Source organism: Gambusia affinis, linkage group LG08 (assembly GCF_019740435.1).
Source record: "Gambusia affinis linkage group LG08, SWU_Gaff_1.0, whole genome shotgun sequence".
NCBI lineage: Eukaryota > Metazoa > Chordata > Actinopteri > Cyprinodontiformes > Poeciliidae > Gambusia > Gambusia affinis.
In genome coordinates this window covers 22,062,500-22,088,475 of record NC_057875.1, presented here as the reverse complement: position 1 = coordinate 22,088,475, position 25,976 = coordinate 22,062,500, and the positions used below count along the sequence as shown (strand labels likewise).

At 40.3% G+C, this 25,976-nt stretch overlaps 4 protein-coding genes across 7 annotated transcripts; 3 read left to right on the top strand and 1 right to left on the bottom strand.

Moving 5' to 3' along the window:
- Nucleotides 1-459: 459 nt before the first annotated feature.
- Nucleotides 460-10,384, top strand: pus7 (pseudouridine synthase 7). Of its 3 annotated transcripts, none has more exons than XM_044124787.1 (17): nucleotides 460-599; nucleotides 750-854; nucleotides 1,615-1,929; nucleotides 2,025-2,109; nucleotides 2,710-2,826; nucleotides 2,928-3,072; nucleotides 4,624-4,735; nucleotides 4,823-4,900; nucleotides 5,077-5,205; nucleotides 6,038-6,163; nucleotides 6,255-6,316; nucleotides 6,732-6,892; nucleotides 7,064-7,190; nucleotides 8,562-8,663; nucleotides 8,878-9,007; nucleotides 9,146-9,237; nucleotides 9,927-10,384. In XM_044124787.1, exons 3-17 carry the CDS (start codon nucleotides 1,625-1,627, stop codon nucleotides 10,061-10,063), a joined length of 1,908 nt encoding a protein of 635 aa, XP_043980722.1. In that variant the 5' UTR covers nucleotides 460-599; nucleotides 750-854; nucleotides 1,615-1,624; the 3' UTR covers nucleotides 10,064-10,384. The 3 variants fall into 3 exon arrangements, with proteins under 3 accessions (XP_043980722.1, XP_043980721.1, XP_043980723.1); XM_044124788.1 differs by having other exon boundaries at nucleotides 479-599; nucleotides 6,735-6,892; XM_044124786.1 differs by lacking the exon at nucleotides 750-854 and having other exon boundaries at nucleotides 472-599.
- Nucleotides 10,385-11,264: 880 nt separating this feature from the next.
- On the bottom strand, nucleotides 11,265-13,072 carry LOC122835455 (endonuclease domain-containing 1 protein-like). The gene is made up of 3 exons (XM_044124529.1): nucleotides 13,024-13,072; nucleotides 12,441-12,676; nucleotides 11,265-12,368 (listed from the first exon to the last, which is right to left on the bottom strand). Exons 1-3 carry the CDS (start codon nucleotides 13,070-13,072, stop codon nucleotides 11,769-11,771), a joined length of 885 nt encoding a protein of 294 aa, XP_043980464.1. The 3' UTR covers nucleotides 11,265-11,768.
- Nucleotides 13,073-16,340: 3,268 nt separating this feature from the next.
- aplnr2 (apelin receptor 2) lies at nucleotides 16,341-17,714 on the top strand. Its single transcript, XM_044124742.1, has one exon. It carries the CDS (start codon nucleotides 16,380-16,382, stop codon nucleotides 17,712-17,714), a length of 1,335 nt encoding a protein of 444 aa, XP_043980677.1. The 5' UTR covers nucleotides 16,341-16,379.
- A 1,068-nt stretch (nucleotides 17,715-18,782) lies between these two features.
- hdac10 (histone deacetylase 10) lies at nucleotides 18,783-25,425 on the top strand. 2 transcript variants are annotated; one of them, XM_044125224.1, is made up of 20 exons: nucleotides 18,783-19,052; nucleotides 20,180-20,314; nucleotides 21,197-21,293; nucleotides 21,399-21,496; nucleotides 21,660-21,764; nucleotides 21,873-21,941; nucleotides 22,027-22,153; nucleotides 22,473-22,538; nucleotides 22,617-22,676; nucleotides 22,847-22,936; nucleotides 23,005-23,111; nucleotides 23,307-23,374; nucleotides 23,670-23,913; nucleotides 23,995-24,085; nucleotides 24,164-24,249; nucleotides 24,445-24,498; nucleotides 24,602-24,683; nucleotides 24,765-24,953; nucleotides 25,024-25,183; nucleotides 25,295-25,425. In XM_044125224.1, exons 1-20 carry the CDS (start codon nucleotides 18,994-18,996, stop codon nucleotides 25,327-25,329), a joined length of 2,022 nt encoding a protein of 673 aa, XP_043981159.1. In that variant the 5' UTR covers nucleotides 18,783-18,993; the 3' UTR covers nucleotides 25,330-25,425. The 2 variants fall into 2 exon arrangements, with proteins under 2 accessions (XP_043981159.1, XP_043981160.1); XM_044125225.1 differs by lacking the exons at nucleotides 25,024-25,183; nucleotides 25,295-25,425 and having other exon boundaries at nucleotides 24,748-24,929.
- Nucleotides 25,426-25,976: the final 551 nt, after the last annotated feature.

Genomic DNA, 25,976 nt, shown 5'->3' with positions numbered 1-25,976 from the left:
AGTCATTTATTTAAGAGTCTCAACTAAATTTTGAATGTATGCACTGTACAAAACATATTTTTCAATAGGTCGTCAGTCTTGTGTTGAATTATTTTCTTGGTAATATCTCGTGGTATTAATGACCAGGGTGTAAATGACAGTATGCTGAAGAATTTTCACACAGCAGTATTGCCCCTAACTGTCTCGCTCATTACACATTACACATAACATTAATTAAAACATTAATTTCACTATAACTAGCCAAATTAAAAGCCTGAAATATATCACTTTTTGTGTGATTGGTGTATTTATTATGCGAGGGTTTTTTTTCTTATCAAATTGGTAAAACAAATAAATTTTCAATTATATTTTAATGAGGGTTTTTTTTCCCAACTTTTTCTATTGTGTTGTCATTTTTGTTAAACATTAATAAAGCTACATTTTAAAGGCATTATACGCGTCACTTCCTCATTGCTAGCTCCTCCAGCCAATCCCCGAGGTGGGCGGGCTTTGGGCTTAGATGTGTTTCCGGGGTCTATTACACATGCACGTGTGGGAGACGCTGTTTTTCTTTACCGTTTTCCGTCCTCTGTTGAACATCAACACAAAGAGGTAAACAGGTATGTGTCAGTAACCCCAGCGTCGCTTGCTTTTATTTACGAGTAAATAAAAGCTCGTTTTTATTCGGCTCTCCAAATGTTGACCTAACTTCCTCAGCGTTAGCTTAGTTTTAAAATGATTGTGATGGTGGGGTTTCTTTTCGTTGTCAGCGTCAAGCTTTGGGTTCTTAAGACGTTTCTGCGGCTGCCTGTTCGGTGAAAGATAAGGAGAGTTTTCCAGATTCACAAACATCCCCTGCTCCTGCTTTGTAAACAGTATGTGTTAAGATTAAACTCTCTCTCTTTACTCTGTCTTCCTCTGTACACCCTGGGAATTTCAGCGTCTTGGTCACATCAGGAACCACTGTGTTCCTGGACATCAGGAACAGTGAAAGTCAATCCAGCATTGTAGGGCTGCAACTAACAATTATTTTAGTTATCGCCAACTTTGACGATTAATCCTATAAAAAATATATATATATAAAGTTACTTTCTGTAGATTTTTAATTTTAACATTTCTAAAACAGTATTAGAAATACTTTAAAATTCAAAAAAGTGTGTAATTCGAGTCCTGTTAAATAATAACATAAACATTTAACATTTGAAAGCCATGACTTAGCATTCCTTTGGCCTATGCCTGGTCATTTGTCGCAAAGGATGCGTCTGCATGGGTGGCACATAAAAACATATTTATAGACAGTTTACATATATATATATATATAGAAAATGTATATAATTTTTGTACCGTTTTGGCTTAATTATTGCTGTGAGTATGCTACTCTTTTTTTTATTTTTTACTTTTAGTCCAGTTAATGATTAAATTATAACTAAAGTAGGTGATGATTAGTTCAGCAATCGATTCATCACAATTAATCGCTTCAGCTGACATGCATTGCACTTGAAGTATAATAATTAAGCCACCAACTACTTTTGGCTGCAGTCATTTTCCGTCACACATCGCCGTGACAGAAAATGTATTTAAGAAACTTTGTATAGTACATTTAGATCAACAAGAAATGTTTTATTTTTGCTTTAGCTCGACTTTGATGGCTGAGTCAGAGCCTGTGTCTAACGCCGCCCCGGTCGGAGAGAAGAGAGCCTGTCTGCAGCACGGGGACGAAGAGACGCCAGCAAAAAAGCCAAAGGTTGACTGTGAAAACGGGAACGCTCCCAACCCAGATGGCAGCGGCGGTGGTGAGGAGGAGGAGGAGCCGGAAGGACAGGCAAGTGATGGAGAGGAGGACGGCGAGAGCTTTGCTGACATGATGAAGCACGGCCTCACTGAGACGGATGTCGGCATCCTGAAGTACGTCAGTGACCATGAAGGGTTCTCTGGAATCCTAAAGGAAAGGTTTGGTTCTCCTCTGGTTTTGCTCAATGATATGCTTTTGAGTGCATCTTCACATTGGTTCGATAAATCGATCTTTTCTTATGGCTTGTGTTCAGGTATTCTGATTTTGTCGTGCATGAAATCAACAAACAAGGAAAGATAGTGCATTTAGATGATCTCTCCATCCCAGCAGATAGTGAGGTAAGATATCGGTTGTCTTTCATTCCAGCATTAAGTAGGGACGTCCCACCTGAAAACAGAGTGCTCATTTAAGAAACTTTATTTGCTGTTTTTGCTTCCAACGTCTTAAATTTTAACCACTAGTGTTTCGCCAGCTTTCTTTGCCTTGAAAGTTGTTTGTGCGCAGCATTCAGTGCGAGTCACAAGACCCAGAGAGATGGGAAGCTGCAGCAACCGATACAGCCTTTTTTTCAGCAAAAGAAGGAAAACAACCAAATTGCTGTGGGGGGGAAGTTAGATAAAAGCTAAAAATGTCAGCAAAGCGACAGTGGCAGCTTATAAGTGATTCGTAAACAACTCAAGAAAACTGGGGCTATCTGTGAAGAAATGCTGTCAAAGTTTAGGGTTTCTAATCCTCCTTTTCAAGTTTTTTTTTTTTTTCAATTTAGAAGATACTTCTTGTAAACGTGGTGTTGCAAACAATCGGAAATACGACATTAATGCCACTAGCCAAACTGACAATGTTGAGAAAAAAGTATTTTTGTTTAAATCTATGCATGATCATAATTTACCCAAAGTCTTTTTCTGTTGTGCATTTGGGGTTTTTTTGTTTTTTTTTAGGAAGGAGCAGAACCCGAGCAACAACCAAACGATTGCGAGGTGCTGACGGAGGAGCAGAAAAAGCAGCTCGGCGAGCTGCAGCTCTTCAAGAATAAAGAAAGAAACGTCTCCATCGAGGTGAGCCCAAAGGAGACATGCTTCTTCTTTCAGCGTATAACTGCCAAAGGAGCACCACACACCAATGAGATTTCTCCACCATGTTTTTCCCACTTTCGTAGGTGAAAGACGATACGAAGGAGAAAAGAACGCTCGTCCACAAAGCCATTAAGACTCAGTTTCCTGGTCTGGAAACAAAGACGGAAGAGAAAGAAGGTCACAAGTTCATAGTGGCCTACCATGCTGCAGGGAAGAAGGCTTTGGCAGGTAAAAGTAACTCTCGACTTGTTCATTATTGAGGTTTACTGCATGTTCTCTTTACCTGTACCCAGACTGCAGAGCCTTCCAATAGTATACTCACCTTCATTTTCTTCCCCCCACATTTTCTCACATTACAACCAAAACTGTAATGTAAAATTACAAAATAGCGCATACTTGTGAAGGGCAAGGAGAACGATACAAAGGGTTATTTTGTCAGGGAAAATCTGAAAAGTGTGGCAGGTGCAGGGCATTAGGTTTGTGGTTGTAACATGACAAAATGGGTACAAGTTCATCTGCAAGCCGCTGTAAGTTGCATGAACATGTGCATGATTAACAGATCTGCATGATTCTGCTCAGAGGTCACACACACAACCTATTTATTGTAATGCTTCATTATTATTATTATTATTATTATTATTATTATTATTTGGGATCAGTTCTGAAAAAAACAATCACTTATCCTTAAAAACATTTCAACAGAGAGCAGTTCTCCCAGGCTCCTGCATGACCTACATCAGGGGTGTCCAAAGTGCGGCCAGGGGGCCATTTGTGGCCCTGGACTAATTTTTTATTTTTTTTTGTGGTCCTCAACTCCAGTTCAGGAAAAATGCAGCTTTAGCTCATCCAGCACAGGTGGTTGATGCGGACGACTTTATTTTAATCAGGGTAAAACTATTACTGACCTAATTTTCTCACAGTAGAAAATGCGAAGTACAAGACGAGGTATCCATGTTTTAATAACCGAGCTTTTATAATCAATACAACCACAGACTTTTAGTTTGCTGCACTAACATGAGATTCTTTCAATTTATAACATTTGGCTAAATGTAGCAAACATTTTTGACACAAAGTGACCCAAATCTTGTTCTTGTAATTGAGAATAAATCTGTTCAATCGAGTCCAAAAGCATTTGAAAAATAATTATTTTTCTTCAATGCAGCAAACGTGCAAAATCCTTACCAGTTCTGGACGGACAACTAACAACATTTTCCTACGAAAAAAACCCCCAACATTTCCTTTATTTTAGTTTCTCCTTCTTCTTATTATTATTGTTTATGTCTGCAAGTACTTCTGACTTGACGATTTTGGGCCACGTGACAAAAAGCTTGGACACCCCTGACCCACATCCTGACATGGCAACCTGTCCTTTGGTTTGTTAGAGCCTCTTTTCTTAGTAACATTATTCTATCCTCCTTTTGCTCTTCTCTTGTGGATAGAAGTCAAAACAGCTGCAGGTAAGAACTGATTCTCCACGCAAGACAGTGGCTCTGGTTTGGATTCATACTGAGTGACTGGGTGTAAAGGAGTAAAATCAGAAATGTTACATAACCAGATCACTTACTTAAAGATTGAACCTAAATTAGTTTATGATTGTGTCTCATGTAAAACATTGAAAGGGGTCGTCTATATCACGCTGCTAAACACATTTGTATCTTCAACTTTGTTGGTAGAATCGTGGCGTTTTTAGTGAGTTTTTTGTATTCTAAATAGTTTATTTGAAATGTTTCTCATCATATTATTTTGTTTTTGTTTGTTTGTTTTCTGTCTCCACAAAAGCTCCAAGGAAGCACTTTTGGCCCAAAAACCGTGGCAGTTATTGCCACTTTGCTCTTTACAAGGAGAACAAAGACACCATGGATGCAATCAATGTGCTCTCAAAGTTCCTCAGGTCTGATTTTGATGCTAATTATTTTTCTTTTATTGATAAGTAACAGGGTGATGTAAAGGTTTGAGCAACGGTTCGTGGTTTTTCCAGACTTAGGCCCAACATGTTCTCCTACATGGGCACCAAGGACAAGAGGGCCATCACAGTTCAGGAAATTGCAGTTCTCAAGTGAGTGGCAGACAATTTATTTTAATTTTTTTTTGGGCTAACTTGCTGCTTCAACGGTTGCCATTCTGATATACACGAACTATTTGGTGTGGGATTTGTTAAATTTGTCTGGTTGCTGAAAATTCAAGCACATAAATTCCGATTTGTGGATCCGATTTGTCGTTTTCCTGCTGTAGGATCACCGCAGAGAGGTTGGCTCACCTCAACAAGTGCCTCATGAACCTGAAGCTCGGCAACTTCTGCTACAAAAACCACCCTCTGAAGCTTGGCGAGCTGCAGGGAAACCACTTCACTGTGGTCATCAGGTCAGCAGACACAGGAACAGCATAAGTGTGTTGCACAAAATTCACAAATGAGCAGCGTACCACAGTGAACTAGTTTTTAGATCCCATGTTTAGGGGGTTTGTACTTTTTGCTGTTTGCAACCTCACCTTTCTTTTGCAAGCTAAAACGCCATGCTGACTAAATACTTATATGTTAAAAACTATCAGCCAATACTAATTTTATTGCCAATAATATATAATAATATGTCCCTGGCATCCATTTATTTTGGATTTAATCCTCCAACAAAAACATTGGATGAAACTCAAAATGTAGTTTTCAACAAGATGTTACACTTTTTTTTTGTAGCCAGCACTGCTCTAAAAATTTTTGTTTTTTTCTTTGTCGTTTGTGTCCAAAAAAAGGTATTGTCAAGGTAATGCAATTTTTTTCACCATTGCATTAGCTGGGGGTCCCCAGCCAATCACTACCATCTTGTTTGACAAGCGTGCTTGAGTTCGGGTCAAATCACAGAAGGAATTATTGAAATAAAGGCTGTTTAAAAAATGTATAAAATTTTCTTAGGGTACAATGTTAGATTAAAATTGTGTATATTATATTCTGTATATATAATTCTGTAAATGTTACTAAATTCTGTAGATTTAGTAACATTTACAGAATGTTACTATATTCTGTAAATGTTACTAAAACTGAACTTGTGAAGGGTAGAGCAGCTGATGTCCCAAAGAAGACAATTTTGCCTCAAGAGTTTAATACATTTTTAGTTTTGTGATGGCACAAAGCACTTGTCAGAATTTTTCTAGTTTATATCCAAACCACTTTTTGATTTGAACTCTCTTTGCTGTTTCTCACAAGGAACATCTCGGGAACGGACGAGCAGGTCCATCAGGCCATGGGGTCCCTCAAGCAGACCGGCTTCATCAACTACTACGGGATGCAGCGCTTCGGCACCACCGCCGTGCCCACGCAGCAAGTAGGCAGGTGATCTGCCTGCAGAAAATCCTGACAGGGTGCGGCGAATTATGACGCGCTGGAGGGAGAACTCAGATCGTCTGGTTTCGCTTTGTTTCAGGGCCATCCTGAGAAACGACTGGAACCAAGTGGTGGATTTGATTCTCAAACCTCGACCTGGAGGTTGAATTTTGTTGTTTTTTTCTCTTTGCTTTTAAAGCTGCTTGCCAGACCTTTTTTTTTTAATGCATCCTACTTAGAACTATAGAAATGAAAGCATTGATTTGTATTTAATTTACTTTTTTTTTTTGTTTTAAATAATTACGCAAGATGAAATGTTCCCTTCCTAAAACAATCTCCAATGCCTCTGATGACATCACATGAGGCATAAAGCAACTGACTTTTGTTTGAGTATTCGTTTTTTGTGTTTTTAATCTGTCTTCCTTCAAATATATTTGCCCCTGCAACTGAAAAACGTATAGTTTACATATAGTTTACTAAAGCACCAGTGATGACTCAAATTTTTTGTGTCTGCAGAGCCCGAAATACAGCTGTAGACAGTATCTTACACCTTCTTTGTCTGGATCACTTTCTACAGCAGAGAAGGAATATCTGGTTCGCTGCAGGGAGGAGTGGGCGAAGTCTCAGGACCCAGAGGCTGCGCTGAAAAAGCTGCCTAACAAGCGCTGCGTGGAGGGACAGCTGCTCCGAGGCCTGTCTATGTACGGCAAGAAAAACATCGTCACCGCCTTCGGATTGGTTGGTTTCATATCTTCAATATCGGTCACTTTAAAATCGAGGGGAAGAGAAATCCTTTGTAACGAGTGTTCTTTTATGTTTCTTCCCTGTCAAAGCTTGTGTAAATATGAATTCAGTAGCGATGACAAACGCGCTGATTTTTAAAACTTTTTTTTTTTTCCCATTTCCTAGATTCCCCGGAACAACCGACTGATGTACGTTCACAGCTACCAGAGCGTGGTGTGGAACACCATGGTGAGTCGCAGGATCGAAGCCTTCGGCCTGAAGGCGGTGGAGGGCGATCTGGTTCTCAGAGGAAGTAAGTAAAATTTTTCTTCGACTGGCAAATGTTCTCCGACGATCCCTTTTCATGCTTTCATTCGTGTGAGGGAGATGTGAGCCAGCTGCTTATTGTCAGTCAAACCAGAAGATAATGGGGACATGGACAAACAAAGACACAGATCAGAAGAGAAAAGACAATTTGTACACAGTGAGAACAAGTTTTTAGAAACATAACTGGATAAGATCATAACTGTGGGTTAGTCCATAAGATGACATAACCGGTCTCTTGTCATTGTTGGTGCATTACATGTTATTGGGGATGCACCAATATGAAACTTTAAGCCAATATCTATATCCAATATTTCGTGTTCCGATGGCCTGAGCCAGACTTTAAAAACGGCTCATTTTGCATGTGGTGGATTTTACAAATGCTGTTGGATTTGTATTAATTTAATACACTCAAATATTAGAATTGTTTTGTTTTGGGTTTTTTTTTTTGGGGGGGGGGGGTTGGCACAGAGCCATCTGCCAGAAGTTTTAAACTAATTTACAAATTTGTACCTGCAGACGTGTTGATCTACCTATTAATGTTCTGTATTTGGCGTGAGTAAATTTTATTTATTTTTTTGTCTGGGATAGGACACCAAAACAGGCTCTCGCCCCGGGGATCCTTATTCTTCTAAATACGCCTCTGGTTGTGGCTAATAGCCAACTTGAGCAATATTATACGTATCATATACATTTCCATACCGTTTGAACACTGTGGAAAAAACTACACACACTGCTGGAATAAAAAAATGCAACTAGTAACGTATAATATATCAGCATTAACATCGTTGTCATAGTCGCTGTCACATGACCAAACAAACACAAATGACAGCAATATGGGTTTACATATTGACATCGGTCCAATGAACCGGGTCCATTATGCTAAAAACATGACCAAGATGAGCTGATGCCGACATTAATGCCGACATGTCATGCATCCCTACATATTATCTGCGAAGATTGTCACAAAGTTCTGGATAGTTTATCTCTCACACTTTCTGTGTTCTTACTGCAAAATGTGGATCCTTCTCCCATTTCTAGTTTTGTTTGTCAACACCAAGTTAATAGAAAACCTGCTTAGAGAAGCACAGCTACGACAATTGTTAGCCAGACTGTTGTCATACGCAGAGAATCTAATGTTATTCTTCAGTGTTTCACCCATGTGCAACTTAACAGAGTACACACACACACACACACACACGTGCAGACAAACGGGGAGGATGACTTAAAGAAACATCCGCCTCTTGTTCCGAAAGTAAACTAATATGGACGGAGTTTGGTTTAAAAATGTCTTATCATATAGGAAAATGCTATTAGAAGCTGAATTTTCAGGCTTTTTGTTTCTCATCTGCTCCCACAGCCACAGCACACGTCCTGAGTGTAGAGGAGGCCGAAAGCCACTCCATCCATGACATCGTGATGCCACTTCCTGGGTATGATGTCATTTACCCCTCCCACCACAGTAAGACATGTCTTTGTGATTTCCTTTCTTCTTATTATAAACATAAATTTATTAGGGAAAATAAATTTATATATATATATATATATATATATATATAATGATTTAAAAATGAGAAAAATCTCTTTTCTTTTTTTTTTATTGGAAAATTTTAATTATTACATCTGTACCTGTCATGGTTCCTAAATTAAAACTTCATCTGTCCTGTTTCTGTCAGTCGGTGAGGGATACAAGGAGCTGCTCTCTGCTGACGGCCTGGACCTGGACAACATGAGGCACAAAGTGAAGGACTACTCCCTGGCCGGAGCCTACAGGCGCATCATCGTCAGACCCACTGATGTCAGCTGGTTAGCAGGATTTCATGTTTTGTTTCTTTTCCTACTTTAGCCCTCTTGGTGGTTAAATAATTAGACTTTTGTTTGGATGCTGCAGTGATTTTTATCTCCTTTAATAAGAGACACTGATGCTTTGTTCTCTTGTTGCAGGGAGGTGATTCACTATGACGACCCCCGGGTCTCTCTGGTGCACAGCGATTTTGAGAAACTGGAGAATAAACCTGCTCCTGTCTTCAACAAAGGTCTGCTCATTTCAGATCTTCTTTGAAACTTTTTTCTACCTAGACAGTCTATGTATTTTTAAAGATGCAACCTGTTTTTTGTTTGTCAAAAGTAACCAAAGTGATTAAGGTGTAAAAAAACAAGATGACTTAAACCAAAAGCATATGATTTCCCAGTGAAAGGTTACTAAACTCTGGAGTGAAGTCTCTGATAAAGCTGAACTCTGAAGTACCTGATGTTGCTTGTCTGTCACACGCATCCCCAAGCTGCTTTTTAAAAATCACATAATGTTTTTATGTAAAAATGTAGCTTCTCTTCATCATATCCATGTTTCCTCTCAAGTTCATAAAGAGCTGCTAAAACCATTAATCATTAAATTTTAAGCTGAACAAAGCAAAGCACTACATCTATTCAGCAGGAGCAAGAAAATGTATTAAAGTTTGGTTAGAAAATGTATTAAAACTGAACAAACATGCTAGCATTAGCATAGCTGCATGTCTCAGGACTGTGCAATAGGTTTCTTGAGCTAGCGGTACCGGGTTTAAGCAGAATGTTAATGTGAAGAAACTCCAGTTGGTTCTAAATCTGTTGTGAAAAAGTGATGGACTGCAGCATCCTGAACGTCATTAGCCAGTTAGAATGTCAGCTGTTACAAAAACCATCCAACAGGAGAGATGACCTGTGCTGTCTAACTGATTCCTCCTCACAGACGGGAAGTACCGGGCTCTGCGGATGGAGTTCTCCCTGCCTCCCTCGACTTATGCTACCATGGCGATCAGGGAGGTCCTCAAGTTGGACACCAGCATCAAGAAACAGACGCAGCTCAACACCGTTTGGTTTAACTGAGATTAGATGACTTATTGGCATCGATCTGCTGCACACACAAATCTACGTAATGAGTTATTTTAGAGTTCGGTGTGTAGAGAGTATCTGAAAGAGCAACAACTCTGTTCTCTGTGAACTTGTTTGTTGTGTATGGTGTGTAAAAGGATGAAGCGCTAAACAACAATATTCAATTTTATGATTTTACTGCATATTTTCAGTAATAATATAAGTAAGAGCTTCGCATTCTGGGTGCTTATCACTCTGATGCTGGTTTGTACAGGAAGTTTTTTTGTTTTTTTTTACTTCTGGCTGTAAATACGAATAAACTTAAAGTGACTAACATCTGAGTCTGATTTCATTTATTAAAAGCATTTATTGCGATGGTTTAGAGCATATCCAGAATATATAAGCCTAAAGTTAACAATTATTACAGTAATGTAACTATAACAGTCAAACTTTTTTTTTTTTTTTTTTTACATTTTCTGTTTAGAAAATGACACACAGTTAAGTAAAGTTACAAAAATATTTGAAAAAAATCTCCTGTTTACAGCTGTTTAAAAAATGCCAGTCATTTCATCACAATGTTTTAATGAGGCTGGTTTAAATATGTCGGTAAAATAAGATGATGTATAACTCAGCGCTGCCCCTCCCCCACTAGTTGCCAGGCAGTTGACTGTGAGCTATCACACCTTCCATGCTAACAGATGCAACATATTAAAGTATGTGTTAAAGTATTTCTGAAGAGTGAAAATTAAATAAGCAGCACCCATCACTTCTATTAAGGCAACACTGTTTTAAAACTAAAGTTATAAGCAACAAGTCTAATTAGCTAACTAATATCAGCTCTAAATACTTCAAAAGAAGGAGGTTTCCATGTACTGTGAATATTAGACATTCAACTGCAATCAAATCAGGCTGCATATCAAACAATGACGTTCTGTTGTGCGCAAGACCTCGCGGCATTACAGTATTCTACACCACGAGCTGCTTTTCAAAATAAAATCTCCATCGTATATACAAACAGTGAAGAGAAAACTATTCTTGTACACTAGATATGGCAACTAATTACATCAAATAATTTTTCTAAATGTGGGTCGTTCTAATTTAGTGTTTTATACACTAATAATTACATTTAAAAAAAATTTAAAAAATGAGATAAAGGTAAAAATGAAGACAAAATATGGACATTTAATTTCACATTAACGTTTATTTAAATCACCGTGTAACATCAGGAGTCAGAATCTGACTATAAACAAAACTTGCTGACTCCCTCAAACTCTGAACAATCCCTTTTAAAACCCAAGCAAAAATTCTTGACCTGGCCAAGTGAAACATCTTCATGTGACTCAGCTTCTGTGCACAGGTATAGAAAATGTAAAACGTTGGTCTAATCTGTTTTGACTGGACAAAAGGCCTTCACAAGCTGGTATCATTCCAGTTACGGCCAGATACCATAAAACGGATAATGTGAGTAGAGAGTACAACCAAGTAAGTTGTGAATTTATGGGCATTTGTGTATAATCAAAGCCTGGTAATGCTTCACTAAAGAAACAGAGCTAAAATATGCTGAGCTGAGTGATGCTTGTTGTGGCTGAGATTGCTGAGTATTTGGTGAAATAAGAAGCTACTACAGAAAACATGAAAGTCAAGGTGCTAACAGAGAGGAATTAAACTGCCTACATTGTGTAGCCATAGTAAAACTAAGAATTCTTCTACTTTCCCTTTCTCAGGCCAGTGGGCTATTAGCAGTATTAGGAGGCACACAGTTGTCGTAGAAGATCTGGAAGGAGCTGCTGACATATGTTACCCTCTTCAGGAAATCCTCCAGATGTTGAACCGTCATCTCTTGAACCTTGTTGTTTTCCCTGTCGTTGAGCCCATAAGCAGCAAACGCAGGGAACTTTGAGCGCTCCGAGTAGGGAGCATTGTGATCAAACTCAACGCAGCAGTAGGCCGACCAGAGGTAGGTAGGGATGCCCAGACGGTTGATGTTATGGCGGCGAATGGTGTGGCCTGAGGCGGTGATCCCTGTGACCACATAGGCAGTTCCACGGCAGTAGTTGTTCAGCCTCTTGCGCATGGTGTGTTCATGCATTTTCCAAGGGCCGATGTTGAACTCTCGGACCCTGGGAACCACGTTGGTCAGAGTGTAGGTGGCCGCTTTATCCTCTGGGTCGGCCTGATGCTCGTCTGGATTCAGCTGGCCTCGTTCAAAGATCACAGTGTCGGAATAGTCGTCGAGCACAGCCTGGGAATCCTCAAAACTCTTGTGGATATTTGCGGAAGGGAACGGCTCCATCTCTCTGGATCCAGACACCAAAGAAAGCTGTGAGGATAAACAGTGTCAGAGTAGCAAAACAAGTGCAGCAGCCATGCTGCAGCCAACAACCATTCTTACCTGTGGCTCATACATCCAGGGTATATCGACCTTTTTGGAACCGTCCGAGCGCTTGAACGTGTACGCAGAGTAAACGGGGATGTGGCTGAAGGAGTCGTAGAGGGTGAAGAACCGCGGCTTGCCTGCATAGTACTGGCAAATCTTTTTCAAAGGTTGCTCCTCAAGCCCTCGGGGTATAGTCCCCATGTACAAGAACTGCTTACACTCCGGTGAGATTTTGTCCTGGACCTCTGCTCCTGCCATTACAATGATAAGAAAATACAAGAGTTTCCCTTCAGTTCTGTAGACGGACATGATGAAACCGACAGAATATAGCCTCTGGAGTGCATTTAATCTCTTTTAGTTGCTCTCTCACTCCTCAGCTTACTCTATACCTCATACCATTTCAGGTATGCAAATCCTTATCTTATTTCCTTAGCACACACCCGAAAACCCTCTCACTGTTCTAACAGCCAAGAGGTAGATAGTCAGTCCAGATGAAACAGGTTTAAAACTCTTCCTATACGTTTATCTTAAGATGTATGGCGATAATTACACATATATGTCATATAATTACACTACATATCCATACTCTCATACATACTCCTCCTTGCAGGTTTTTTCAGGAGCTGGTGCCTATATCCAGTGGTCATACCATGCACACACACACACCGACATCTAAGGGCAATACATAACAACAATTAGCTAGACTCGCTGGTTTTCCAGCTTGACACTATGATGTGCTCTAGTAAGTTGCATTTTCTACTTGCAATAAATCTGAATCCAATATGGCTGCTGCACTTGTAAAACGTAGTTCTTTTATGACTCCTGCAGGAGTCTTGTTTCACATCCTGTGCAGTTTTCTTCCCTAGGAAATGTTTGTGTTGACTCGCTCTTCCACCTTCTCTTTTGTAACTAAAATCTGTGTGTTTTTTTATCCAGGAGAAAAGACTGGGGAATGTTTCTCAGGAACATCTGTTCCCATAACAAAAGACCGATGGCAGCGCGGCCTCTGTGGAAACAAACTCTTCCTGTTTACCACCCAAAGTTCTTCACCTTTTACGATGTAGCTCCATATTGACCTAACCGTGCCCTCTTACCCATTAAAAAGTCCAGTTGAAGATGTCTAGTCTGAGACTAAACCTCTAGTGAAAACAGAAATTACAACAACAACAATATCATATTTTTAGATTCTGTTTACAGTCACTTCTAAGGGTCAGGCCAGTTGGTAATGCCTACAATACAATAGATAATTAGCAATTTTATTGTTGCATTTTCTGTCTTGTGTCAACTATAAAAATGAATTAATGTTGTTTCTTCAATGCTTAATATCCCGCTGAATACATGTTTGAACATAAACTATTTATTAATATCTTACATCAATATTTATTTGCGTTTTCCTTCTGTATAGCTTAAATGGTGACTTTGTGCCAGCCTTACCAGGATATTTGCCTCTATTTTCAGATTGTAATATTGCTCCCCATATGAAAATGAGTTTAAACACTTTTGGAGAGTAAAGCAAATCATGTGCAAATAAAAGAAATTTCAATTGAAGGATTTCAATTTTCCTTCTTCAACAAGAAAACATTGCTTTCCCAAGGCTAAGATTCCTAATATATCCTCAGTGAAGTCATTATCATTGCAACAGTAAATATTCTAGTTAATGGATTACATTTTGTCTTCTCAACTGAAGTTGTGCAGTACACACATTTTTGTTTTGCCACCCCTGCTCTTAGAGAAGCAGTTGTTCTCATTTTTATGGTGGGTAGACTGTGGCGAGTCGATTTAGACAGAATATGAAGATAATCGGCAATGAATTCAAACCGTAAATTCAACTGCTTCGGTGTTTCCAAAAGACTTTTCATTTGTCACGTTGGAATTAATTGTTAACTGGTCTTTCCTGTGTATCGACCAGTTTGAGGTCACTGGTTTTCTGCCGGTCAGTTGTGATCGGGCTCTGAATGTCTGTAAAGTTATTTTCTCATTGCTGCTCGTTGCATTTGGCTACGGTTTCCCCCGTCTGTTTAAACAAGCGTCACACTGAGCATGATAGGTGTTTGCAGATATTTCTGTACTGTGGATGCATTCCAATGCGTATGAGTCTCTGCATTGAAGACGGGTCGTCTGAGAGCCAGGAGACGCGGTTTATTTGCCTGTTTTGGCTGGGCCGTGTTTGATAGAGGAACGGGGGGCTGATTCATGCCTCACAGGAGCTGCGTGTGTTTATTTTGGGGGGATGGATGTTTACAGATCTTGTACCACTCCTGGGGTGGTCTGCTTCGAAAATGTAATAAAGAAAAAAAGGGGGGCTTTGTCTGTGTATTTTTCCCCATTTCTGTCAGTGGAGGATGCGGTGATATATATTCAGCCTGCTCTCCCCAGTTGGCACTCTGCAGCGGCAGACATCCACAGTTTCATGGCCAGATAGAGAGATAGACGACTAAATTAGGAGGTTTTTGTTTCTCTCTACCATGGTAGTCAAATTTTTAGTATCGACACGAGGATATTACCCAAACTTATTAAGGTAAGAGAGTTTTAATAGTGAAACGCTGAAATATTCACTCCTATTTTTCTCGATATGATAGGAAGGAAAGATGGTTTTTTAAACTTTTTTTGACAAATAAAAAAATGCAGTCTTTGATCTGAGCTATTATATTGTAACTCTGGCTGAATATTAACCCTTTCATGCATGAATTATGATGCTTTGTGTCAGGATTTTTTTCAAATTCTTTTTTGATTTTCTTCAGGCATAAAAAAGGAAGGGAAAAAAAATTAGTAAAAAAATGTTTTTATTTTATTTTATTTTTTTAGGTGATCAATTGTAATTTTCTCTAAATTCAAAATTGTTATTTGAAAAATACATCAGTAGTATTGTTCTTTAGGGATTATCTGATGTCACAATTATTATATATTTTTTTTTACCTGCAAGAGTCGTCTAGAGTAGAAGGAGGGACAGAGTCGGATGGCATGCTTTTTAGTCTGTCGGCCATATTGGATTTAACAAAAAATAATTTCTTGCATTTACAGCTGATGACCAGTAGTTAATAGTGTTTTATATGATGCATTAGTGTCCGTTTCAGTGGTCTGTGTGCATTTATAACATAAAAATCCACAAGAAGCAGAAGAAAATGGCTTTAAGATAGCTGTCCACTGTAGTGACCACTATGCATGGAAGGGTTAAGGGTCCTGCTGGGAGGTAACCATCCCAGTCATTTACAGTCACTCACAGGTCTATTTCTGTGTTGCCATGTACCTAGCATCATCCACCTTTTCAATGAATCTGACTAGCTTATCTGTCCCTACTCAACAAAAGTATTCCCACAGGATGCTGGTGTCACAACCATGTTTCACTGTGGGTATGTTGTGTTTAAAACGTTGTCCACCTAAAACAAAGACTCTTAAAATTGACTTTGTTCAACAAGAACAACTTCTTTTACATATTTCCTGTGGGGTTTGGCAAACTTTAGATGGTACTTGGGATATTCTTTCATAAAGCCCAGATACATGCAGGTAAAGTTCTCCATAGATTTATTCCTGACCTGTTTAGGACTTAGTGATGCTATTTGTTCTCAAATATTCTCTAACTTTTGATCTGTTTGTCTAAAACAAACAGGTTAAAATCTGTACAAATGGACTTGTCCAATTAGGTGACTTTTGAAGTCAGTGGGTTGTGCAAGGTTTTATTTAGGGGCATCAGAGCACTCTTTGCTCTGATGCCCCAACACGATACACTGTGGTACTGTGGTTGTAATATGACAAAACGTCTGCAGTTGTAAGTCACAGAACAAGAAGGTATCCAAATTTGTAAAACGTCACTGTTTTCTCTGAATTTTCAGACAATCCAAGTCAACACGCAGAGGACAGAACAGGAAACAGGAAAGGCATCCAGGCTCTGAATCTCAACAGCCTTTAATCAACAGTCAAAGTAAATCATGATGCCTGGATTTGTTTTATAGAAAGATGTCAGACTTCCCCACCTCCTCCACTCCCACCCCCACTCTGGATCACTGCGACTACGGCGACTGGTATCCCTCCTTCTCCATCATCCCGTCTGTCTATATTCTGGCCTTCTTGGTGGGTTGCCTTGGTAACAGCTTGGTGCTCTCGGTGTACCTGCGTCGACCCGACGGGATCAGGATAGGAGACAAACCTCAGTGTTGCTGCTTTTTCAGAGCCAGTCACCAACATCTGCCTTCTCCTTGTAAGAACAAACCATCAGGACGAAGCTACAGAACTTCCTCTCATTCCTTCACCTCTTCCTCGTGTCCTCCCTCCATCCCTCGGCCCTCTCGCTCCCTCACAGATTCTCTGATAGCCAGTTTGGCATTAGCTGACCTTTGCTTTCTTGTAACTCTCCCTCTTTGGGCTACCTACACAGCAATGGGATATCACTGGCCTTTTGGGCAACCCCTTTGCCAGATCAGTAGCTTCCTCACCGCTCTCACCATGTACGCCAGCGTATTCAGTCTGAGCGTGCTCAGTGTGGAGCGGTACTGGATCCTGACGGGACGGCGGCACTCCAGCCACCATCCCTCGCCGAGGTGTCCCGGCAGGACGCTGTGGGTACTCGTAGCGGTGTGGGTGGTAGCAGCGGTCCTGGCTCTTCCTGGTTTGCTGCTGCGTTCTGTCAGGGAAGTGGAACTTGACCCCAAGTCTGAGGATGACCCCGGATCTGTAGTCCTCTCCTGCCAGATGGATTACTCCATGCTGGTTGGGGCAGAGCTCGAAGAGGCTGAAAAAGACAGGGCAGAGGTGTGGTGGGCTGCCGTGTTGAGCTTAAAGTCAACCCTAATTGGCTTCCTGCTACCGCTTGTCATCATGCTCGTCTGCTACTGCTCATTGGCTCAGCTGCTCCGCAGGCACTTTGGACGTGGCCCCCGTCCCGACCACAGGCGCCAGCGCAGACTCCTCAGGGTCATTGTCACTTTAGTGATGGCCTTCTTCCTCTGCTGGATGCCACTCAACGTCAACAAGACTGTCTCCGTCCTGCTGGAGTTGGGCTTCGTCCCATATTCATGTCCTCTAGACCAGGCTCTGCTGGCCGCTCATCCTTACGTCACCTGTTTGGCTTACCTCAACTCCTGCCTGAACCCTCTGCTCTACGCCGCATGTGACCCTTCATTCAGGGAACGATGCAGAGCAACTCTGCTCGTGTGGTGCGGGATGTGCAGACGAGAAGCAGAGGGAGACGGGAGGAAAGAAGAACAAGAGAAACAGCAGAGGAGCTCAACCTTTCCAGCAAGGACACAAGAGGACGTAGAGGGAAGGACAGAAGACGAAGAGGACAGGTTATGACAAGGAAAAGGAATAATAAACTCTTCATGTTCAATTCAAAAACAGATTAAAACGGAATCTAAAAAAATAAAGAGAAACTGAACATTTGTTGCACATTGGTACGTCTAAAATTTCCAGCTGCCTGAGCATTTGCTCTGTCCAGCTAGTGTGAGACTTTTAGAGTTAACATCCAGAAATGGAAATGTTCAAATGGTATTTTCCCATGGGGTGCAATGGAAATGCTTCCCACAGAAAAATGTGCATGCTTCCTAAATTATCTGATGCAGAAATAATCTGGGGTCAGATAAAAGCTTCTCATGATATATGATATGTGATGCATTCAGAATGTACTTTGTGTTTGTTGGTTTGTGTTGCACTGTTTTGACTGTTTATTTTCTTTATGACAACACTAAATAATAAAAGGTGACATCATATTGAAATTTCCTCTGTTGACTCTTTTACATGCAACATAAACAACATTAATAATAATGAACCTTTACTTTTGAATACAAAATCATTACAGACATTTTCAAAATGATACAATTAAGAAGAAAGAGACACTTAAAAAGAGACACCAGTGAAACGTTGTAAAAAATATGCTAATGACTCATGAAATAATCAAACTAAAAAATTAACTCTGATTCAAACACTGCAAAGGGAGAAGAATGTTGTATACATCTTTGTCCAAAAGAAGGCAAAAACATTAAGTTATTGTATAACAGATGCTGCTAATTTTGCATAGCAGTGTCTTCATGAAACTGTTATACAACAGCTGTGTCTTCAGTCAGAGGCGTCTTCCAGATTCTCTGTAATAATGACTGCTACAGTCCTGCCCAGTCATCAGTGTCTATAACAACAACTCTCTGAAGAATGACTCATATCAGTTACAAAAACAATATGCTTCCCTCCGGGATTAATAAAGTATTTTTTGCATTTGAAAATAATTTGAAATACACAGAAACAGAAATAGAAAACACGCTACCATGTCAGCGACGAGAAGTCAGTCAACCCTGGAGAAATACTGGACTCCGTCCAGTAGATGGCGCTCATTCCCCGGTAGAATGTTAACTTCACACTTGGTGTTTCTCAGATGAACTTTCTGTTTACATGCTTCTTCCTTCATAAGTGTCTTCAGAGATACATTCTTACTGGATACAATTCAGACTGTTTTACACAAAGGTTTGAAGTAATCCAGAGGCATTCATTATTCGTGCTGTAAGATCAAAAGTCAAGATAAAAACTAAACTACGGAGGAGCTTTTGTTGTGATATCGCTCTCTACACGTTCGGCAGTGTTGGCAATGGGGACAGCTCTGATTTATGATGAGGAGATGACCAAATACAAACTGCTCTGGGTTGAGTGAGTATCAAAAACATGTTCACATCATGTGAAGTTTACTTTTGTCAGATTCGTTGGTTTCTTTGGCCTGGAGGTCACTATGTCGGCTACATTTACATGTTATTCCCAGAGTGATCACAGTTAACTTCACTTACCAGACTGCTGTTACTTCACTGTCACTTTTCACCTGCTGCTTGCTAGTGCTTTTACGACATTTTTAAGATTATCTATGAATATTTTCAAATGCTACCACAGGCAGATTATTATTCAACTCTACAAATGAGCGCTGTTTCGAGCTGTCTTTACACCCAGCCACAGTTTCATCCAGTAACCAGTAATGTTAATTTAGCAAATTTTAATTTTAGAAAAATATGCTTTAAATATTCTTATTTTGCTAAAACCACATCTGCCTTTTGCAACTAAAAAAAGGCATTTAAGAATCTAAAAAATTGCATGTTGAATTTTACAGATTAATGATCCACATATAATAAACATGTTAGATTTTTAAAGTATAAATTTAAATGAAACTACCACCATTTAGAGAAAATTTGCAGCAGAAATGTAAAACATAAACTTAAATGATTTTATTCAAAACAAGACAGCAGCATTGTTTCCAATTCTGCTGCAGAAATAATGAAATCCATTACTTTAGTTGTTTAAAATATTATCTAGACTTTGTATTTAATATTGTTGTAGTGAATCAAGCAGGAATATAAAACAAACACTCAGTTAAACTCAGTTGTTTTTAATTGTTTTTACTCTTCAAACTATCCCATTTTGTCACTCTTGTCTTTATGGAGCAACACACATTGAATTTCTATTACTCCAAATTATAATTATGATCTATAATTTGATGTTAGCTATTTGATTAAAAATATGTCCAAACGCTGAAATTAGACTTTTGTTAAGTGGAAAAACTATTGTAATTTTCTTTCAACCAGTCATCCAGTTGCTCCAAATGGAAATGGATGACTTTTTTTTGTTTCCAAAGAAACAAAAAAAGACTGCTCACTTTAAAACATTTCTCTTCCATCACACTAAAGTATCCTCACATTGGATACTTCTGGTGGGCTAATTATTTTTATATTGATAACTGTGACTGGTAACATTATGTTCACGACTGTATGACTTTGTTTTTGTTTCTGTAGCCCAGCGTGTCATATCGAGGTTCCCGAGCGGCTCTCGGTCAGTTATGAGGCCCTGGTCAGGACGGGTCTGTCCGACCGCTGTGTCTCTGTGCCGCCTCGTGAGGCCTCAGACGCAGAGATCCTGCTCGTCCACAGGTCGGTCCTGATGGCTGCTCTGTGCAGCGCCGGCTCTTTAACACTGGGTCCTTTAGCAGATATTTGATTCGGGGCCTCCATCTCCTATTAGCACAACCAATCAAAACATCGTTTTAAATGTTCCCAGTTTGATTGTGTGCACATCTAATGCCTCTGACTTTCATGTTACAAAAGTTTCAAGTTTCAAAGTCACCGGCATTCATGTGTGGAATGATTGTTGCGAGGAGGTAAAGCTTTGTTTTTCAATTTTTAAATTAAATTAAATGTCTAAGAATCTTTTGCTAAACAAATACAATGAGGTTTTATAATGGTTGTTTTCTTTTATGAGTTTGTCTAGAGACTCAGAATTCTTTAGAGATATGTTTTAGAAAAATACAAAGGAAATATTCTGCTGTTTTAGTTTTGATAATGCCGTATGTATAAAAAATTAATAAGCTCATGCTTCTGGTTCAGTCTTTGATAGGAATTTTCAATATTGCTTCTTCTAATTCTGTATTACTTTTATCATGTTGTTTTATTCTTCTTGCTTTTTCAGCATTGTTTTTTTTTTCTTTTTGAAAAAGAAAGAGTTAAAAAGGACAGAATTAAATAATAACACTTTTGTAACTATAGCATATAAACATATAGCACTAGTCAATATAGTAATGAAATACCAATATTAAACTATGCTTTCTAATGTAATGTTTCAGCTATTTTAAAGAATTTCAAATGGGTTTTATCCTTTATAAATGTAGCAACAAATTTACACGTGGGCTTGGGGGCCCCCTGCTGGTCTGAATTTGTTCATGCCTTGATTTCCCTCTGGAACTGTTACGATGGAGTGAATTTATTCACCTTCTCTTTAATATGAAATAAACGTTCTCATCATGCTGCTGTCTACAGTGAGGAATATCTGGAGGGTGTGAAAAAGACTCCGCACATGACTTTGGAGGACTTGAAGGAGTTCACCCTTCAGTATGGGGACGTCTACTTCCACCCAGTTAGTCCCCTATTCATCGGCTGTGTATGATCGTTGTCCCTCTTTCCCTCTCTGGTTGTGTTGCTCACTTTTTATCCCTATTTTCTTAATTGTTTTCTGCTGCAGAATATCTACCACTGCGCCAAGCTGGCTGCAGGGTCTGCTCTGCAACTGGTGGACAGTGTCATGACAGGGAAGGTCAGGAACGGCATGGCTCTGGTTAGGTAAGGGTCGAAATGTGTAAATTATGTTTTGCATTGTTTACTTTATGCCCCTACTTTGTTGCAACGAGGCTTTTAACATTAACTGTAACATATATAGGAGGAGAAAACAGAGTGGAAACAGTAAATTTTAGCTCATGCTACAACTAGCTGTTGTCGTTTCTAGACCGCCGGGACACCACAGCATGCGCAGTGCTGCCAGCGGTTTCTGTGTGTTCAACAACGTGGCCATAGCAGCGCGATATGCTAAGCAAAAACATGGAGCCAAAAGGTATTTCAACTTTTTTTTTTTTTTTTAAATCTATCAGAGTTTGGTTTATTGTGCTGACTTCTGCTGGAATCAGGTTCACTTAAAGCAGCTTGAATGTTTCTTCTTTAGGGTGCTAATAGTAGACTGGGACATACATCACGGTCAAGGGGTGCAGTACTGCTTTGAGGATGATCCGAGGTGGGCCCTTTTGTCAAATCGCAACCTGTATGAGAGGACGTAACAGGTTTTCAGCATAACTCTGGTGTTTTATGGTGTTCTGCAGTGTTCTGTACTTTTCTTGGCACCGCTATGAGCATCAGAAATTCTGGCCCAATCTTAGAGAGTCAGACTACGATAGCGTCGGCAAAGAAGGCGGAGCTGGCTTCAACATAAACGTGCCTTGGAATAAGGTGAGTAGGTAGAAAAATTGACTGGTGTATTGATTTTGCCAGTATTAATACTGACTGGTTGGCTAAGGCGTGAGACCACGCTCACTGTCCTACTGTCACAAATGTAACCGTGTTGCATTACCAAAGGTCTGCTCATCTTTAAACCCTGAAATTTTAAATAAATTTGCACTGATGGAAGATGAATTGTGGTACAGTCAGTATCTATGTATTGTCTTTTGTTACTTTTACAAATTTATCATGATATTTGTTATTTGGATTTTGTTATTTCGAAGTAAGGGATAAATATTCGCTCACCGGAGTCGTCGTTCTGATATTTCAGGTGGGAATGGAAAACAGCGACTATCTGTCAGTCTTCTGCCATGTCCTCCTGCCAGTAGCTTATGAGGTGAGACATTTTTAGGACACATTTATTTAAGACTGAAGTGTGACAGTGACTTGTTGCTCTTTTGATTCTTCCTCACAGTTTTGCCCAGACGTGGTTTTGGTGTGCGCAGGCTTCGACTCGGCTATCGGCGACCCAGAGGTACCAAAAAAACCCCAACAGAAATTCTTCTTGTGTAAAGTGGACTTATTTACACATTGCATGCATGCATTCTCTCTTACTGTTCTATCTTATGAATCCACTAAAAAAAGCCTTTGAACTGGCATCAAAAACATTCAAATGACTTGTTTTGTTGTTTGTTTTTTTTCCAGGGAGAGATGTGTGCCACTCCGGATATCTTCGCCCACTTAACTCACCTCCTAATGAACCTAGCTGGAGGAAAACTGTGTGCTGTACTGGAGGTATGATTAACAATAATTAGCAGTCTTATTTAACTGACTTTCAAAGTATTTTCTGCATTTCCTTTTAGGGAGGATACAACTTGACTTCTCTCGCACAGTCCGTGTGTCAGACTGTTCAGACTTTGCTCGGCGATCCGCTGCCTCGTCTCGCAAACCTCAGGAGTCCCTGTGAAAGGTCGGTCAAACGTAACCTGAGCGTTACGGAAAATCGTGTAACATTTTCCTTCTTCCTGGCAATTATGCTCTACTTCGTCCTGGTCTTTCTCATGAAATGAAAACAAGCGTCAAGTTTGTGGCTGTAACTTGACAGAGAAATAGAAACTTAAGATGAGTGAATCTTGAAATCGGTGGTTTTATTGTTGTTTTTCAGTGCACTCGAGTCTCTTCAGTGTGTCCGGTCGGTCCAGAGGCGGTACTGGCCCATCCTCAAGCATGCAGGTAGAACAGCCACGCAGCAGAATTACTTTGTTGTTCCAGCACGACACAGAATATGCCTTGTTATTCGGTAGTTCATTAATAAAGTGGGATAATGTTGTCTTATGCATGTTATAAGTACAGACTACCTTACTTTTTGTGTTTATTATAATCGTTTTCTTAGTGGATCGCAACAACTCCTAGTTCATGGAAGTTTATGGAAATAGAGAAAAGTGTCATCCTTTTTAAGATGTAGAAATGTTCATTTTATTTCCTTATTTCTGCACTTCTTGTCTCATGCGGTTCCTCGTTTCTCCAGCCGAGCCGCCTACGACGGACGTCAGCACCAAACGCACTAAACTGGCAAAAGCAGAGGAAGAAAAGGCAGAAACAACAGAGGAAGAGAGAAGCCAGAAGGAAAAAGTTTGGCCTGAGCCTGCAGAGCGCTTGCGTCCTCCCGTTGGTTCAGCCTCTGCGCTTCCTGACGACGCGGCTTGTCCAGACGGGTTAAAATGCCTCACCTCCTCCAAAGATCTCGGACCGCTTTTAGTCAGCAGAATAAAGTGAGAAGCTGTCAGAGTCACCACGCCTTGTTTTACGAGCGTTTTTCACCTTGCCTCGCTAACTGAACCGTTTCCTTGAAGGAACCGTTCCACAGAAGTTGCGGGTGATGCGGACGGCGTCGCCACCTTCTCGAGACTTTACACCCTGATTGAGAAAATGAGAACAAACGAGGTAAAATCAGGACCTTGTTTGGTTTCCTTCTCCTTCTACTGGCTTGTTGTGTGTTGATTTTATTTGAACGGTTCTCAGATCGGCAACGGCGTGGCGCTGGTCCCCGATGTCGCCGCAGCCGTGAAGTGTGTTGTCCAGGATCTCGGCTCTGACCTCGTCAACCGGTACAGAAGTCAAATCTTACGCAGATTGTGTTTTGTGTTTTGACAAAAACCACATAGAACCACATAGAAGTGTCAAGCTTCACTTTTAAAGTAACCGATCAACATTTAGGGGAAGACACACTTTGGCTACTCAAAACAAATGAGTAATAAATGCTTTCAGACCAGCCTGAACTGTTTCCACTCGTCTTCCTTCAGGGTTTTAGTGGTTTGTGTCGGCAAAGAGGAGCTGAATTATGCCACGGCAGATGGGTAATAGTGATTTAAGCCCTACTGCACTTTTTACAAAAGCTTTACAGAAAAGATTTTCAGCAGGAGTCACAATTTTATTATGAAAAAAATCTCTTGTTTTAAGGAAAATGCTTGTTGTACAAATCAGCGGTGAAGACAAAGGGGAACAGAAGGGCAAATATTATATTCCAATGTATTTAAAGAAGGTGAGAAAACTTTAAAACACACACACACACAATACTGACTGCATCTCACAAACATGATGTGTAGTTTTCTTGTCCTCGCAGGGTTGCGGTGACACGGTAGGATTCATACAGGCGGTCCTTGGCCTCCTCCTACCTCTGGGATACGAGTACGACCCGGATCTTGTTCTTTTGATTGGCATGCCAGGAAGCGGAGTGGGCGACTGTATGTGGCAGCAACTAATCGGCCTGCTGAAGGGCTTCGCAAAGGGACACACTCTGGTTCTGATGCAGGTGAGACGACTGGAGCAAGTTTGAAGTCGGAAGTCTTTATAAACTTTATTTTATTTTTTTTGTCTTTAAGACGAATGATGGGGCATGTATGGGCCCGACTGCCTCCGTCCTCCTTGGGCACCCTGCGCCTCCTCTGCAGGAGCTTCTGACTCCACTCCCAGACAACGGAGATGCTTTGGAGAGAATGAGAGAGAGGCTGCAGGCTGACTGGAAAATGCTGCAAACGACAGGTGAATGGACTTGCTCCAACCCTTCCATGTTGGGCAATGACCCCAAATTCTCAAAACATCCAAATTACATGACGTATGCTAACAAAAACGTACCTGTATGTGTGTCTTAAGTATCTTCAGGCAATGGAGAGACAGCTGAAAGCTGAAGCTGTCCTGCTGCTGTTTATCTTTGTGGAGCTGATGGAAGATTTGACATATTTGACGTTCGGCAGCTAGTAAAACCCCACACTCTGTTCATTTTTATGTGCAAAGTGTTGTTTTATACTCCAAATCAGGGGTCGCCAAACTCGGTCCTCGAGGGCCGGCATCCAGCACGTTTTAGTTCTCTCCCTGGTGGCACCAACAACCTTTTCAGCATGTCAGTGTTCTTCTTAGGCCTTCTAACGAGCCATCATCTGATTCAGGTGCATTAAACCAGGGAGAAAACTAAAACACGCTGGAGGCCGGCCCTCGAGGACCGAGTTTGGGGACCCCTGCTCTAAATTATGTTTCAGTCAATGATTTTCTTGGTTTCATACATTCTTAAATGTATTTGTACTAGCCAGTCTAATGCTGTACTAGTGAAACATTGGGTTTTTTATGGAATGCTTGGTGGCTAACGATGTTGTACCTTCTGTGGCGTCTAAACGTCATTTTCCGGGAGTCTTCTTGGATTGCACATTCACCAGTTTAATACATTCCGACAAGACAAAACCCAACAACTCCAAAGAACACGACAACAGTATTTACATGGACTCCAGCAGGATGGTAACTTGAATGCTCTTCTGGATTTAACACATCTCTATTAGGTGTC

Bases quoted from the DNA above. Each gene is read 5' to 3' on its own strand.
- LOC122835455 (XM_044124529.1), bottom strand. From the start codon at position 13,072: ATGACCACTGGATATAGGCACCAGCTCCTGAAAAAACCTGCAAGGAGG. The intron at 12,677-13,023 runs GTATGTATGAGA...TTGTAATGGCAG, and splicing joins GAAAAAACCTGCAAGGAGGA to GAGCAGAGGTCCAGGACAAA. The intron at 12,369-12,440 runs GTAAGAATGGTT...TTATCCTCACAG, and splicing joins CCTGGATGTATGAGCCACAG to CTTTCTTTGGTGTCTGGATC.
- hdac10 (XM_044125224.1), top strand. From the start codon at position 18,994: ATGGGGACAGCTCTGATTTATGATGAGGAGATGACCAAATACAAACTG. The intron at 23,112-23,306 runs GTCGGTCAAACG...GTTGTTTTTCAG, and splicing joins CTCAGGAGTCCCTGTGAAAG to TGCACTCGAGTCTCTTCAGT. The intron at 24,086-24,163 runs GTAAAATCAGGA...AACGGTTCTCAG, and splicing joins AGAAAATGAGAACAAACGAG to ATCGGCAACGGCGTGGCGCT.
- aplnr2 (XM_044124742.1), top strand. From the start codon at position 16,380: ATGTCAGACTTCCCCACCTCCTCCACTCCCACCCCCACTCTGGATCAC.
- pus7 (XM_044124787.1), top strand. From the start codon at position 1,625: ATGGCTGAGTCAGAGCCTGTGTCTAACGCCGCCCCGGTCGGAGAGAAG. The intron at 6,164-6,254 runs GTGATCTGCCTG...GCTTTGTTTCAG, and splicing joins CCCACGCAGCAAGTAGGCAG to GGCCATCCTGAGAAACGACT. The intron at 9,008-9,145 runs GTTAGCAGGATT...CTCTTGTTGCAG, and splicing joins AGACCCACTGATGTCAGCTG to GGAGGTGATTCACTATGACG.